This window comes from Fringilla coelebs (assembly GCF_963513975.1).
Source record: "Fringilla coelebs genome assembly, chromosome: 22".
Classification (NCBI taxonomy): domain Eukaryota; kingdom Metazoa; phylum Chordata; class Aves; order Passeriformes; family Fringillidae; genus Fringilla; species Fringilla coelebs.
In genome coordinates this window covers 8,878,049-8,892,953 of record NC_140048.1, presented here as the reverse complement: position 1 = coordinate 8,892,953, position 14,905 = coordinate 8,878,049, and the positions used below count along the sequence as shown (strand labels likewise).

At 57.1% G+C, this 14,905-nt stretch overlaps 1 protein-coding gene across 1 annotated transcript in view; it reads left to right on the top strand.

Moving 5' to 3' along the window:
- The window catches only part of AGRN (agrin), a 79,542-nt gene that overhangs the window by 60,906 nt on the left and 3,731 nt on the right, over window positions 1–14,905 (top strand). Inside the window, exons 21-33 of the mRNA XM_084220044.1 lie at window positions 256–370; window positions 999–1,118; window positions 1,877–2,194; window positions 3,293–3,485; window positions 4,358–4,573; window positions 5,654–5,883; window positions 6,290–6,424; window positions 6,514–6,610; window positions 7,530–7,694; window positions 8,993–9,104; window positions 11,143–11,259; window positions 12,081–12,270; window positions 13,070–13,157. Of these exons, the coding sequence (XP_084076170.1) occupies window positions 256–370; window positions 999–1,118; window positions 1,877–2,194; window positions 3,293–3,485; window positions 4,358–4,573; window positions 5,654–5,883; window positions 6,290–6,424; window positions 6,514–6,610; window positions 7,530–7,694; window positions 8,993–9,104; window positions 11,143–11,259; window positions 12,081–12,270; window positions 13,070–13,157 (2,096 nt within the window). The remainder of the gene's footprint in view (window positions 1–255; window positions 371–998; window positions 1,119–1,876; window positions 2,195–3,292; window positions 3,486–4,357; window positions 4,574–5,653; window positions 5,884–6,289; window positions 6,425–6,513; window positions 6,611–7,529; window positions 7,695–8,992; window positions 9,105–11,142; window positions 11,260–12,080; window positions 12,271–13,069; window positions 13,158–14,905) is intronic.

Here is a 14,905-nt window from a genome sequence, read left to right as displayed (position 1 = left end):
GCAGCTGGAATCATTTATGGATCCCACTTTTCCCTTGGCCCTAAAGAACAGCTGGAATTGTAACAGAACATCCCTGTCCCAATTGATTTATGGATCCCACTTTTCCCTTGGCCCTAAAGAGCAGCCTGAATTGTCCCCTGTCCCCTCCCCGTCACCAGGCTGCCTTGCAAAGGCTGGGGAGCAAATCCAAGCCTGGACCTTTCCCTGGCAGGATCCCCGTGCCAGGATCTCCCCCTTAACCCTTTCCTTCCACAGCTGGATGAGCTGTTCCGGGGTTCTGATGTCAGGAAGGATTTCAGGAGCATCCGAGTGCGGGACCTGGGCCAGAGCAGCGCCGTCAGGGTCATCGTGGAGGCCCACTTTGACCCAGGTGGGGCCATTCCCTGGGCACTCCCAGCGGGAATTCTGGCTGGGAAATCTGCCTGGGGAGGAGAAGGAAAGAACCATCCTAAAATTCAGTGGGGTTGGGTCTTTTATCCTGCAAAATTTCCATGTGAGCGGAGATGGGAGGAGCTGCATGCTAAGGAAGCTGGAAGGGTTTTCCTTGGGAAAGGAGGGTTATTTCCTTGGGAAAGGAGGGTTATTTCCTTGGGAAAGGAGGGTTGTTTTCCTTGGAAAGGAGGATTATTTTCCTTGGGAAAGTGGTTTATTTTCCTTGGGAAAGGAGTTATTTTCCTTGGGAAAGAAGGGTTATTTTCTTGGGAATAGAGGGATTATTTTCCTTGGAAAGGAAGATTATTTTCCTTGGGAAAGGAAGAGTTATTTTTCTTGGGAAAGGTGGTTTATTTTCCTTGGGAATGGAGGTTTGTTTTCTTTGGGAAGGAGGATTCTTTTCCTTGGTAAAGGAGGGTTAGTTTCATTGGGAAAGGAGGATTATTTCCTTGGAAAAGGAAGATTATTTCCTTGGGAAAGGAGGGATTTAGGGAGGTCATGGGAAGGCAATTCCTGTTGGAATGCTCACTGTTGCTTCCCTCCTTTGCCCTCCTGGCTGGGATCAGCCACGTCCTACACGGCCGCCGATGTCCAGGGCGCCCTGCTGAAGCAGCTCCGAGCTGCCAGGAGAAAAACCATCCTGGTGAAGAAGCCCCAGCAGGAGCACATCAAATTCATGGATTTTGGTGAGCCCCCCCGCTTGCTTTGGGGTTTCAAAATGCCCGGGGGGCTCTGCTGGTCTTACCAACCCTTCAAAACCTTCCCTGGGTGGGTCCCGGAATGTTTGGGGTTGGGAGGGACTTTAGAGGGGTCTGGATATGAGCAGGGATCTTTCACAGGGTGCTTGGACATTTCCAAACCCACACCTGACCCTAAAACTAACTCATACCTGACCCTAAAACCAACCCTAAACCTAACCCATACCTGACCCTAAAACTAACCCTAAACCTAACCCATACCTGACCCTAAACCTAACTCTAAACCTAACCCACACGTGACCCTAAAACTAACCCATACCTGACACTAACCCTAATGCTAACTTTAACCCAAATCAATACCTGACCTTAACCCACACCTGACCCTAAACCTAACCCACACCTGACCCTAAACCCAACCCACACTTTTCCCTAACCCATATCTGACCCTAACCCTATCCCACAGTCGACCTTAACTCACACCTGACCCCAACCCAAACACACATCTGACCCTAAAACCAAGCCCCAGCTGCCCCCAGCCCTGTCCCCCAGCCCCAGCTGCCCCCAGCCCTGTCCCCCAGCCCAGCTGACCCCAGCCCCGTTCCCCTGCCCTGTCCCTGAGCTGACCCCAGCCCTGTCCCCCAGCTGCCCCCAAACCTCCCCAGCTGCCCCCAGCCCAGCTGCCCCCAGCCCAGCTGCCCCCAGCCCTGTCCCCCAGCCCAGCTGACCCCAGCCCTGCTGTGTCCCAGACTGGATCCCCCGGCTCTTCACCACCACGGTCACCACCACCACGGCCACCACCATGGCCCCCGGCCCCACGCGCAGGGTGCCCGCGGCCACGGCGGCCCTGGGGCAGCACGGCGAGCCCGGGGGCAGCGCCGGCCCCGTGGGCAGCACCCGCAGCCCTGGCAGCAGCAGCAGGAGGGGGAAGCCCACCCAGCTGCCCCCCGGCCCCCCAGGGCCCTGCGAGTCCCAGCCCTGCCTGCACGGCGGCACCTGCCAGGACGACGGGCACCGCTTCACCTGCAGCTGCCCCGCGGGCACAGGAGGGGCTGTCTGTGAGAAAGGTAGGTGGTGCTGTGAGAAATCACACATTTGGGGTCCTAAAAATCACTTCCCACCCCGTGACGTGGGTAGGATGCCACCTCCCCGCCGTGCTAGGTTGTGCCAAACTGGGTTTGGGCATTTCCAGAGATGGGAAACCGCTAAAAACCAACTCACCTGGAGCTCTCCTGGCTGTGGGTGTCCAGCCCTGCTGGTTTAATGGGATTTGACCTCACAAATCCCATGGAAAACGACAGCGGGTGCCCAGCCCTGCTGGTTTAATGGGATTTGGAATCCCAGATCACCTCAAGGGAGGCACAGACAAGTTGCCCTTTTCATGAACCCAAGCTCAATGAAAGTTGCCTTTCCCCCCGCCTTTTTCCCCTGTTTTCTTTCTTCTCCCTTTCTTTCTTTTTCCTTTCTTCTCCCTTTCTTTCTTCTCCCTTTCTTTCTTCTCCCTTTCTTTCTTCCTCCCCTTTTCCTCTCCCCTTTTCCTCTCCCCTTTTCCCCTCCCGTTTTCCCCTCCCATTTCCCCCTCCCGTTTTCCCCTCCCGTTCTCTCACCTTTCCCCCCCGATCTTCCCCCTGTTCTTCCCCCCGTTCTCCCCCATTCTTCACCCATTCTTCACCCTTTTTCCCCTCTCTCTCCCATTCTTCATCCATCCTTCACCCTTTTTCCCCCCTTCCCCCCCCTTTCCCATTTCCCCCCCCGTTCTCTCCCCGTTCTCTCCCCGTTCTCTCCCCGTTCTCTCCCCGTTCTTCTCCCCGTTCTTCTCCCCGTTCTTCTCCCCGTTCTTCTCCCCGTTCTTCTCCCCGTTCTTCTCCCCGTTCTTCTCCCCGTTCTTCCCCCCATTCTTCCCCCGTTCTCTCCCCCTGTTCTCTCCCCATTCTCCCATTTTCTTCCCCCATTTCTCCCCGTTTCCCCTTCCCTTTCCCCCCCATTCCCCCCCCCGTTTCCCCTTCCCTTTCCCCCCCATTTCCCCCCCCATTTCCCCTTCCCTTCCCCCCCATTTCCCCCCCTGTTTCCCCTTCCCTTTCCCCCCATTTCCCCCCCCCATTTCCCCCCCGTTTCCCCTTCCCTTTCCCCCGTTTCCCCCCCGTTTCCCCCCGTGTTTCCCCCAGCCCCCGGCGGGTCCATCCCCCGTTTCGGGGGCAGCTCGGTGCTGGCGTTCCGGACGATGCGCGCCTACCACACCGTCAGGATCTCCATGGAGTTCCGCGCGCTGGAGCCCCGCGGGCTCCTCCTCTACAACGCCCAGCGCCACGGCAAGGACTTCATCTCCCTGGCCCTGCTCGGGGGCTTCGTGGAGCTCAGGTCAGCTGGGATGGGGTTGTGTCCTCAAAGGGGAGATTGGTACCCCAGCACGGGGAATTGGCATCCTAAAAGGCCTCAGAGTGGACAAAAATCAGATTTTTTTGGGGGGGAGGGAGATGTGGCTGGAAAGCTGAAGAGCTCATTCCCTCTTTCCAGTGAAGTGAACTCACTTTGAGTGAGTTCAAAAAGCTCCCAAGTGTGGGAGGTTGGGTTTTCTTGGCAGGTTGGTTTTTTGGCAGGTTTGGGTTTTTTTTGGCAGGTTGAGGTTTTTTTTGAGAGATCTTTTTTTAACCGGGATGGGAAAAAAAAAAAAGAGAAGAGAGGAACGAGCCAGAGCGGCTTTTTTTGTATTCCAGAATCCAAGGGGGATGGGTTTGGAGTGAGGGAGGGGGAGGGCAGGGCAGGGAGGGAGGGAGAGAGAGAGAGGGAAGGGAAGAAGGAGAGAAGGAGGGAGGTGAAGGAGACAAGAAGAGAAAGAGGGATGGAAAGAGGGAGAGAGAAGGGGAGGGAGGGAAAGAAGGAAGGAGGGATGGAAGGAGGGAAAGATAAAGGGAGGGGAGAGAGAGGGAGAGTGGGAGAGGAGGGAGGAGAAGAAAGAGAGAAGGAGGGAGAGAAGGAAGAAGAGAAGGAGGGAGGGGAGGGGAAGGAGACAAGAAGAGAAGAAGGGATGGAAAGAGGGAGGGAGGGAGGGAAAGTGGGACAGGAGGAAGGGAAGGAGAGAGAGGGAGGGAAGGAGGGGAAGGAGACAAGAAGAGAAGGAGGGAGGGAAGGAAGGAAGGAAAGAGGGAGAGGGTCCCCAAGTGCCCGCAGTGGCAGTCAGCCCTGGCACAGCCCAGCTGGCACCTCGGGGCACCCACGCCGTGCTTTGGCAGGTTTGACACGGGCTCGGGCACGGGCACGGTCACCAGCCGGGTGCGGGTGGAGCCGGGGCGCTGGCACCGGCTGGTGGTGACGCGGAACCGGCGCACGGGCACGCTGGCCGTGGACGGGGAGCCCCCGGTGAGCGGGCACAGCCCCCCGGGCACCGACGGGCTCAACCTGGACACCGAGCTCTTCATCGGGGGAGTGCCCCACGAGCACCTGGCGCTGTGAGTGCGGCACGGGCACCTGGAGGGGGCACGGGGCCTGCGAGGGTGGCACGGGGACAGGGACGGTGGCACAGGGACCGGGAGGTGGCACCGGGCCTGCAGGGATGGCACGGGGCCTGCGAGGGTGGCACGGGGACAGGGAGGGTGGCACGGGGACCGGGAGGTGGCACTGGGCCTGCAGAGATGGCATAGGGCCTGCAAGGGTGGCACGGGGACTGGGAGGTGGCCCTGGGCCTGCAAGGGTGGCACTGTGAGTGGGACATGGGGACTGGGAGGTGGCACTGGGCCTGCAGGGATGGCACGGAGCCTGCGAGGGTGGCATGGGGACAGGGAGGTGGCACTGGGCCTGGTGGGTGGCACTGAGTGTGAGGGTGGCATTGTGAGTGTGGCACAGGGACCTGGAGGGTGGCATGGAGACAAGGAGGTGGCACTGGGCCTGCAAAGGTGGCACTCTGAGTGTGGCACGGGGACCAGGAGGTGGCACTGGGCCTGGTGGGTGGCACGAGGCCTGCAAGGGTGGCACTGTGAGTGTGGCATGGGGACAGGGAGGTGGCACTGGGCCTGCAAGGGTGGCACTGCTGCTGGGAGTGTGGCACTAGGCCTGGAAGGTGACGCTGTGAGTGTGAGGGTGGCACTGTGAGTGTGACACTGTGAGTGTGACACTGTGAGTGTGAGGGTGGCACTGGGAGTGTGGCACAGGCACCTAGACGGTGGCATGGGGCCTGCAAGCATGGCGCTGGGCCCGTGAGCGTGGTGCTGAGTCTGGGAGGGTGGCACTGCCCCACGAGTGTGGCACTGGCCCTGTAAGCATGCCACTGCCCCTGGGAGGGTGCCACTGGCCATGTGAGGGTGGCACTGCCACTGTGAAGATGGCACTGCCCCCATCAGCATGCCACTGCCCCTGTGGCAGTGCCAATGCAGAGCCATCTCCCATCTCACCCTCACCTCTGCCCTCCCTCCCACCGTGCCCACCCTGGCACTCCATGGCCATCACCGCCACCCCCTTGGGGACAAACTGTGCCCCTGTCCCCTCAGGGTGGCCACCCCCCTGGAACAAACTCTGTGCCCCTGTCCCCTCAGGGTGGCCGAGCGCACGGGTGCCACGGGCGGCCTGCGGGGCTGCGTGCGGGCCCTGGGCATCAACAACCGCGGGCACGAGCTGCACCAGGGCGCCGGCGACGTCCTGTACGCCACGGCCGTGGGCGAGTGTGGCACCGACCCCTGCCAGCCCAGCCCCTGCCACCACGGCGGCACCTGCCACGCCAGGGAGGACGACATGTTCCACTGCCAGTGCCCCGAGGCCTACACGGGTACGGGCTGGGCTCTGAGGGGGGTTTGGGGTGGGCACCGAGGGGTCTGAGGGGGTTTTGGGGTATGGGGTGGGCACCGAGGGGTCTGAGGGGGGTTTGGGGTGGGCACTGAGGGGTCTGAGGGGATTTTTGGGGTACAGGGATGGGCACTGTGAGGTTTTCACCCCTCTAAAGGCTTCTGAGAGGGTTTTTGGGGTATGGGATGGGCATTGTGGGGTTGTCACCCCTCTGGGGGGTTCTGAGGGAGTTTTTGGGGTCGTTGTGTCAGTGCCTTGATGCCTACATGCCCATGGGAGACCCTGGGGACGTTGGACACTGGGGATATGTGGGACAGGGGGGACGCTGGGGCCGGGGGGACATTGGGGACACACGTGTGTGGGTTGGTGACACTGAGCCTGTCCTGCAGGCCCCACGTGTGCCTTCGAGAGGAACCCGTGCGAGCCCTCTCCGTGCCACGCCTCTGCCACCTGCCTGGTGCTGCCCGCCGGGGGAGCCCTGTGTGCCTGTCCCATGGGCCGTGAGGGGGACCTCTGCGAGCGAGGTGGGACGGCAGGGATGTCCCCAGCCCCGCGTGGCCCTCGGGACGCGGGCCGTGCCCGGCGTCCCTCACGCTGCCCGCTTTGTGCCCAGTGACAGAGCAGGACCAGTCCGTGCCCTTCCTGCCCGAGTTCAACGGCTTCTCCTACCTGGAGCTCAACGGGCTGCAGAGCTTCGTGCCCGACCTGCAGTGAGTGCAGGGACAGGGAGGGACCAGGCCCTGCCCCACAGCTGGCAGGGCTGGCATTGCTGCCACACCCACGGCCTCGGGGTTATCCTGAGAGCGGCTGGGTGGGAGGGAATCCACAATCCATAACCCATAACCCATAATCCATAACCCATAATACATAGCCCACAATCAATAACCCATAACCCATGATCCATAATCCATAACCCACAACTCTCAACCCATAATCCACAATCCATAATCCATAACCCATGATCCATAATCCTTAACCCACAGTTCACAATCCATCATCAGTAATCCATAACCCACAACTCTCAATCCATAACCCACAACCCATAATCCATAATTCATAACCCACAATCCATAATCCATAACCCACAATCAATAACCCATAACCCATGATCCATAATCAGTAATACATAACCCACAATCAATAACCCATAACACATTATCCATAATCCATAACCCACAATCAATAACCCATAACCCATGTCCCTAATCCATAACCCACAGTTCACAATCCATCATCAATCCATAACCCACAACTCTCAATCCATAACCCACAGTCCACAATCCATAATTCATAACCCACAATCCATAATCCATAACCCACAGTTCACATTCCATAATCAATAATCCATAACCCACAACTCTCAATCTATAACCCACAGTCCACAATCCATAATCCATAACCCACAATTCAAAATCCATAATCAATTATCCATAAACCATAATCAATAACCCATAACCCACAACCCATAATCCATAATCAATAACCCACAATCCATAATCCATAACCCACAATGAAAATCCATAACCCACAGTCCATAACCCACAATCAATAACCCATAACCCCTAATCAATAACCCCTAACCCACAATCAATAACCCCTAATCAATAACCCCAGCCCTGCTGTCCCCAGGGACAAGATGTCCATGGAGGTGGTGTTCCTGGCCAAGAAGCCCAGCGGGATGATCTTCTACAACGGCCAGAAGACCGATGGCAAAGGGGACTTTGTGTCCCTGGCACTGCACGAGGGCCACCTGGAGTACAGATACGACCTGGGCAAAGGGCCAGCCCTGCTCAGGTGAGAGCACTGGGGGCACTGGGGCACTGCTCAGGTGAGGGCACTGGGGGCACTGGGGCACTGCTCAGGTGAGCCCCGGCTGATGCCTTGAGAGTCTGCCCTAGAACAGAGCTAAAGAATAAATCAGGGATTTATGAAAAGTTTCTCCTCCATGGATCCACCTTGGGCAGCACAAGAGCCCAGCCAGGGCTGCACCCAAGGTGAACCAAAATGGTCCCAAAATGAACCCAGGATGAACCAAAATGGTCCCAAAATGAACCCAAGATGAACCAAAATGGCCCCAAAATGAACCCAGGATGAACCAAAATGGTCCCAAGATGAACCCAGATGGTCCTAAAATGAACCAAAATGGTCCCAAGATGAACCCAAAATGAAGCCAGGATGAACCAAAATGGTCCCAAACTGAACCCAGGATGAACCAAAATGGTCCCAAAAAATGGATGATCGGTCACAAAATTGTCAGTTCTGCTCCATTTGCATCTTGGAGTGAATTGTCCCGTTCCAGCTTCAGCCCCTGCAGTCCCACCCTTGTTTTTCTCTCTCCAGCCCACGGGGTTTGTGCTCCTGGGCTGAGATTTGGCTCATTTGTCCTCGGTGCCCAGCTGGAGCAGGAATTGTTTTGTCTCCCTGCTCTGTGCACAGAGCTCCCCATCCCATGATGTGAGCCCAGCCCCACACACTAAAGCAGCTCAGAATGTGAAAAACAGAAAATCCAAAACCTGAGGCATCAGCATAGAATCTTAAAAATAGAAGAGCCAAAACTTAAGGCATCACCTGCTCAGGGCACCTTTCCAGGCTGGTTTTGTCAGTTCTGAGGGCAGAGTTTATAACATTGGCAGCAAATAATGACATTATTCAAAGTTTCAGCAGCAAAAGCCTCACTTTGATGTTACAGCCTGTTTTTATCCAGTTTTCCAAGTTGTTGTGTTTAATTTCTAATTTCAGCTATTGTGTTTTTTCTAATTTCAATTTGCTTGCTGCTCAATTTATTGCTTGGGAGGTACTTGTGTCTGTACATGCTGAGATTCTTTTTACACAGAGAGATACTATATTTTTGATTTTTTAAAAATAATTTTATAATATTTTTATAGGTTTTTAATATTTTCTTCACAGATTCTCACAGACTTTTTACTGTCCACAGTTGCAAGCCTGTTTTTCTTACCAGAACAGATTGTTCTGCAAACTGATTTTCATTCTTGTGATTCTTTCTCGTGGGATCTTCACATGCTCATTCAGCTGAACAAAGCCTGATTTTAGAAGGTTTTTAAAGCTTTTTTTCTTTTCCCTTTTGCCCTCAGGAGCAAGGAGCCAGTGCCCCTGAACACGTGGGTCAGCGTCCTGCTGGAGAGGAGCGGCCGCAAGGGCGTCCTGAGGGTCAACAACGGCCAGAGGGTGACAGGGGAGTCCCCGGTGAGTGGGGAGGGACCCCAGCCCTGCCCTGCCCTGCCCTGCCCTGGGGGGATTTCTCAGGCTCCTGGGCTTTAAATCGTGGGTTTGAGTGGAGTTTCTTGGGTTCCTGGGCTTTAAATTCTGGATTTGAGTGGAATTTCTCAGGCTCCTGGGCTTTAGATCGTGGATTTAAGTGGAATTTCTCAGGCTCCTGGGCTTTAAATTGTGGATTTGAGTGGAGTTTCTCAGGTTCCTGGGCTTTAAATCGTGAATTTGAAGGTGGAAGAGTGGAATTCTCAGGCTCCTGGGCTTTAAAATGTGACTTTGAGGGTGTAGAAATGGAATTTCTCAGGTTCTTGGGCTTTAAATTCTGGATTTGAGGGTGGAAGAGTAGAATTCTCAGGCCCCTAGGCTTTAAACCATGGATTTGAAGGTGGAAAAGTGGAATGAAGGTGGAAAAGTGGAATGAAGGTGGAAAAGTGGAATTTGTCAGATTCCTGGGCTTTAAATCGTGGATTTGAGTGGAATTTCTCAGGTTCCTGGTGTTCAAATTGTGGATTTGAGGGTGGAGAAGCAGGCAGGGAAGGATCCCTGCATCCCTTACAGCCCCTGTCCCTGGCCAGGATCTCAGCCAGGTTTCAGGGATGCCTTGGATGAGCCCCCCACCCTCTCCTGGACCCCCCATCCCTCATTCCAGGTCCTCACCCGTTCCTGTGTTGGGACAGCTCTGTCAGGCACCCCTGGGTCAGTAATTAATGGTTAATTAAGAGCCCCCCAGCAGTGAGAGGAGCTCAGGGAGCAGGAAAGCCCCAGGCCCTGCTGCTGCTGCTGCATCCCCTGGTGCTTGCTCTGCTCTCCTTCCCACTGGGAACTGTGCAGTTCCAGCCTCTCCCTGTCCCTGCATTCCCGGGGGTCCCTTCCCTCCCTCCCTCTCCAGGTGAAGGCAGGAACAGCCCTGCTGCCTGCTGAGCTCATCCCCAAACCCACAGAAGCAACCCAGGCATTTTCCTCCCCTCACTCTGCTCTTTCCAAGCTCCTCTCTGAGCAAAGCAGGTCCCTGGGTGGCAGTGACCCTCCTGCCACCCCCAGAGCCACCCAGCCCTGGTGGCAGCGGGGCTGTGGCAGCCCTGCCTGTTGCAATGGCACCCCACTGATGTCCCTTTTCTCTCTTTTTTTTTTTTTTCTCTCTCCCTTTGATTTTCCTTTGTATTTTCCCCTCCCCTGCTGTCTGGATCCCAGAAATCCCGTAAGGTACAGATAAGTATGACCCCCCCCACGCCTCCATCTCATCTGCCATTGGCACCTCCTTCCTTCCTTCCTATTTTTATGTTTTTCATCTTCCCCATCTGGTTTAGGATCCCTGTAGCTTAGAGCCCCTCATTCCCTCTCCTGTCCTTCATTCCCAGCCAGTTTTCACTTTTTGTTTTGGGACCATTTCAATTAATCTGGTCATTTATTTTGTGTTAATCCCACAAAGCATTAGTTAGTGCTCCATGTCACCCCGTCCTTGCTGTGGCTCTGCCTCCATCCCAGAGAATTTCCAGGAATCCTGGGGCTGGTGACAGCAAGGAGGGAATTTTCTCCTCAAAGACCACCACGTGGGGTGCAGGAGAACCTCCTCATGCCATGGGGTGCAGGAGAAAACCTGAACCTGCTCCTCAAACCTTGGGGCAGCCAGGCTGGATCCCTCTGGAAGGGGCTGGGATTGAGCAGCAGCCCTGCAGGGGCTCTCAGCAGCGTCTGGGTACCCCAATTTTGGGGGGCACACAAAAGCAGAGCCCCCCTCCAGGCCTGAGGGTGTGGGAAGAGCCTCTCCCCAAAATCAATCCAGGGGAAACCTTTCCCTGCTGGGGGTGGGACCTGGCAGTCCTTGGCATGAGGAAGTTTCCTGGAGGCTCCATCCATGGAATCATAAATAAAATTTCATCAAATAAATTACCATAAAATAAATTATCATCCAGTCTCCCAGATGGAGAGAGGCACGAGGATGATCCAGGCCAGCTCCTGGGACAGCCAGGGACGAGCTGACACCTTGTCCTTGATGTCCCTGTTCCCCCAGGTGCCTCACATGGTGCTGAACCTGAAGGAGCCCTTCTACGTGGGGGGAGCCCCCGATTTCTCCAAGCTGGCTCGAGCAGCTGCCATCTCCAGTGGCTTCGAGGGAGCTGTGCAGAGGGTGAGGTCCTGCTGGGACAGCCCAGTGTCCTGCTGGGTCAGCCCAGTGTCCTGCTGGGACAGCCCAGTGTCCTGCTGGGACAGCCCAGTGTCCAACTGGTCACCCCAGTGTCCAGCTGGGACGGCCCAGTGTCCCCTGGGAGCTGTGAGATGTTGAGGTCCTGTTGTCCAGCCCAGTGTCCTCCTGGTCACTCTGGTGTCCCACCTGTCCTGGGATGGGCCCAGGAGCTGTCCTGGTGGTGGAAAAGTGGCGCCAGTGGGGGACAGAAGGGGAGTTTGGGGACACTTGGAATGGATTGCCACCACCTCGTCTCAGGGGTGGGTTCCCATCATCTCGGGATGGATTCCCATTTTAGGGATGGCTTCCCATCATCTCAGGGATGGATTCCCATTTTAGGGATGGGTTCCCACCTCAGGGATGGGTTCCCACCTCAGGGATGGGTTCCCACCTCAGGGATGGGTTCCCACCTTTGGGATGGGTTCCCACCTCAGGGATGGGTTCCCAACTCAGGGATGGGTTCCCACCTTTGGGATGGTTTCCCACCCCACCCTAGGGATGGGTTCCCATCTCGTCCCCACGGACACTGCCTGGTGTCCCCAGATGAGCAGAGGTGGATGGGGAAGGACCATCAGAAGATCCCAGCCTGGTTTGGGTTGGAGGAACCTTCAAGCTCCCCCTGTGCCATGGGCAGGGACACCTTCCACCATCCCAGCCCCATCCAGCCTGGCCTGGGATGTGCCAGGGATGGGAATTCCCATTTTTCTGGGAAATCCCTGCCAGGCCCTGAGCAGCTCCCGGCTGAGCCCTTCCTGCTCCTGCAGATCTCCCTGGGCGGCGTGCCCGTGCTGAAGGAGCAGAACATCCGCAGTGCCAGGGAGGTGTCCCCGTTCCGGGGGCACCCCTGCACCCAGAAACCCAACCCCTGCCAGCACGGTGGCACCTGCAGCCCCAGCCTGGGCAGCTTCCAGTGCTCCTGCCACAGGGGCTTCTCGGGGGCACACTGCGAGAAGGGTGAGTGCCAGGGGGCTGGGGGTGGCACAGGGGGGCTGGGGGTGGCACAGGGGGGCCATGGGGGGCCACAGGGGGTGGCCATGGGGAGCTGGTGGTGGCTCTCAAGGTTGGAGGTGGCCATGGGGACCTGGAGGTCGCACAGGGGGCTGGGAGTGGCCCTCGAGGTTGGAAGTGGCCATGAGGATAGGAAGGTGCCACAGGGAAGGTAGAGGTGGCCATGGGGGGCTGGGGGTGACACAGGGGGTTGGAGGTGGCCATGGGGACCTGGAGGTGCCACAGGAAAGGTAGAGGTGGCCCAGGGGGTTGGAAGTGGTCTTGAGAAGTTGGAGGTGGCCATGGGGACCTGGGGTGGCCCACGGAGCTGGAGGTGGCCCTGGGAAGCTGGAGGTGGCACAGGGAAGGTGGAGGTGGCCCAGAGGGCTGGAGATGGCCATGGGGAGCCAGAGATGGCACAGGGAAGGCAGAGGTGGCTCAGGGGGCTGGCGGTGGCCCAGGGGGTTGGAGGTGGCCATGGGAGGCTGGATGGAAAACCTGGAAAATCTCCAGCTGAAGTTCAGCACATCCAGCAGGGGTTGTGATGAAAATGAGCACAGTCAGGAAGTTCTGGGAGAGGAGAACCCTTGGAGAGCTGGGCTGGGGAACCACGGAATGGTTCCTTTCCCATCTCCCAGGAGCTCCCTGGCCATTCCTTTCCCATCTCCCAGGAACCCCCTGGGTTTCCTGGCTGTTCCTTTCCCATCTCCCAGGAACTCCCTGGGTTTCCTGGCCGTTCCTTTCCCATCTCCCTGTCTCCCCTCAGTGATCATCGAGAAGGCAGCAGGGGACACCGAGGCCGTGGCCTTCGATGGCCGCACGTACCTGGAGTACCACAACGGCGTCACCAAGAGGTACCTGCCCCAACCAGGACCTGCCTGGGGAGGAAAAGCTGGGATCCACATGGGGCTGGATGTTCCTCATTCCCCCCTCTTGGTTTCCCCCAAATTCCCAGCTCCAGGCCTGGCTGTGGTGCTGGGAATGGGGTGGAGGTGGATCCCGAGTGTCCATCAGGGATGGGACTGTCCCAACCCCGTGCTGGGGTGGCCATGGATGTGCTGCTCCTTGGGAATTCCTCTGGGAATGAGCAGAGCTCCCCCTGAGCTGGAAATTCCTCCTGGTCCTTGGGAACTCCCTCTGGAATTCTGGAATTCCCTCTGGGAATGAGCAGAGCTCCCCCTGAGCTCCTCCAGGCTGGAAATTCCTCCTTCAGGAGACTCCCGTGTCCTTATGCCTGTCCCATTCCTGGTGTCCCAGCCCTGCTGGGGGGGTGTCCATGTGGAGCTGCTGTCTGTCCCTCTCTGGGTGTCTGTCTGCCCCTCTCTGGGTGTCTGTCTCTGTCTGTCCCTCTCTGGGTGTCTGTCCCTTCTCAATGTCACTGTTTCTCTGTTTCCAAGCCACCTGAGCAATGAGATCCCAGCGTAAGTACGGCCCTGCCACCCTCACCACGTCCCCATTGTCACCCCAAACCCCGGGGCAGCTCAGGGCAGGGCTGGGGGAGGAATCTGGGGCCTCTCCCAGGGTTTTTGGTGGAAAACTCTTCCCATTCCAGGGGGAGGAGGGCCCAGGTGCTGCCAGCAGCTTGTGGGGCCGAGCAGGAGCTGCTTCACCTGTGTCACATCCAGGTGTTGTCCCCACCCTGCCACAGCCAGCTGCTGTCCCCCCAGCATGCCTCAAGGGAATTTTTAAGCATGACTTTAATAAGGATGAGCACAGAGAAGGAAAAATCCTGTGGTTTCCTGCTCCAGCAGCAGCCTGAGGTGTTGGAGATGGAAACTGGGGGGGCTGATCCTTGATTTTTCCAGTGTGGATGTGGCACTGGGAACCCCTCAGAACATCTCAAGTGTGGATGAGGAGTCAGAAAAAGGGTCAGGGCAGGAGGATGGGGACAAATCCCAATCCCTGCAGAGCTGAGATTTGCTGTGTGTCTGTCCTGCATGGAAGGGAAGCCCTAAAAGGGATCCAAAAATTCCCTGCTCTGTGCAGAGCGTTCCCTGCTGTGGGAAGGGGGGGATTTGGGGGGATCCCTGCCTGTGCCATCCCATCCCATCCCACTCATTGTGTGCCCTCAGGGCTGGGGGGCTGAGCTGTGCCTGTGCATGGGGGGCTGCAGAGCCACCACCTGCATGTCCACACCATTGGGAGGGGCTGCAAAGGGATTTTTAGGAATTTCAGGATTATCCTGAGCGTCCTCCTAAGCTGGGCAGTGCCCTCCAGCAGTGTGAGCTCACAGCTGTCCCTGTGTCCCCTCCCTGAGCCACATCCCTGCTGCCCTGTGTCCCTGCAGAGGGAATGTCACCATTCCCAGCCTTTTCCCAGGCTTTTCCCAGCCAGTTGGGGCTGTGCTTCTCCCAAACCCCTGCTGGGTTTGGCTGCCCATAAAAGTGGATTTTTCCTCCTCCAGGGAATCTCCAGGGTGAGGAGAGGAAAGAGGAAAGAGGAAAGAGGAAAGAGGAAAGAGGAAAGAGGAAAGAGGAAAGAGGAAAGAGGAAAGAGGAAAGAGGAAAGAGGAAAGAGGAAAGAGGAAAGAGGAGAGGAGAGGAGAGGAGAGGAGAGGAGAGGAGAGGAGAGGAGAGGAGAGGAGAGGAGAGGAGAGGAGAGG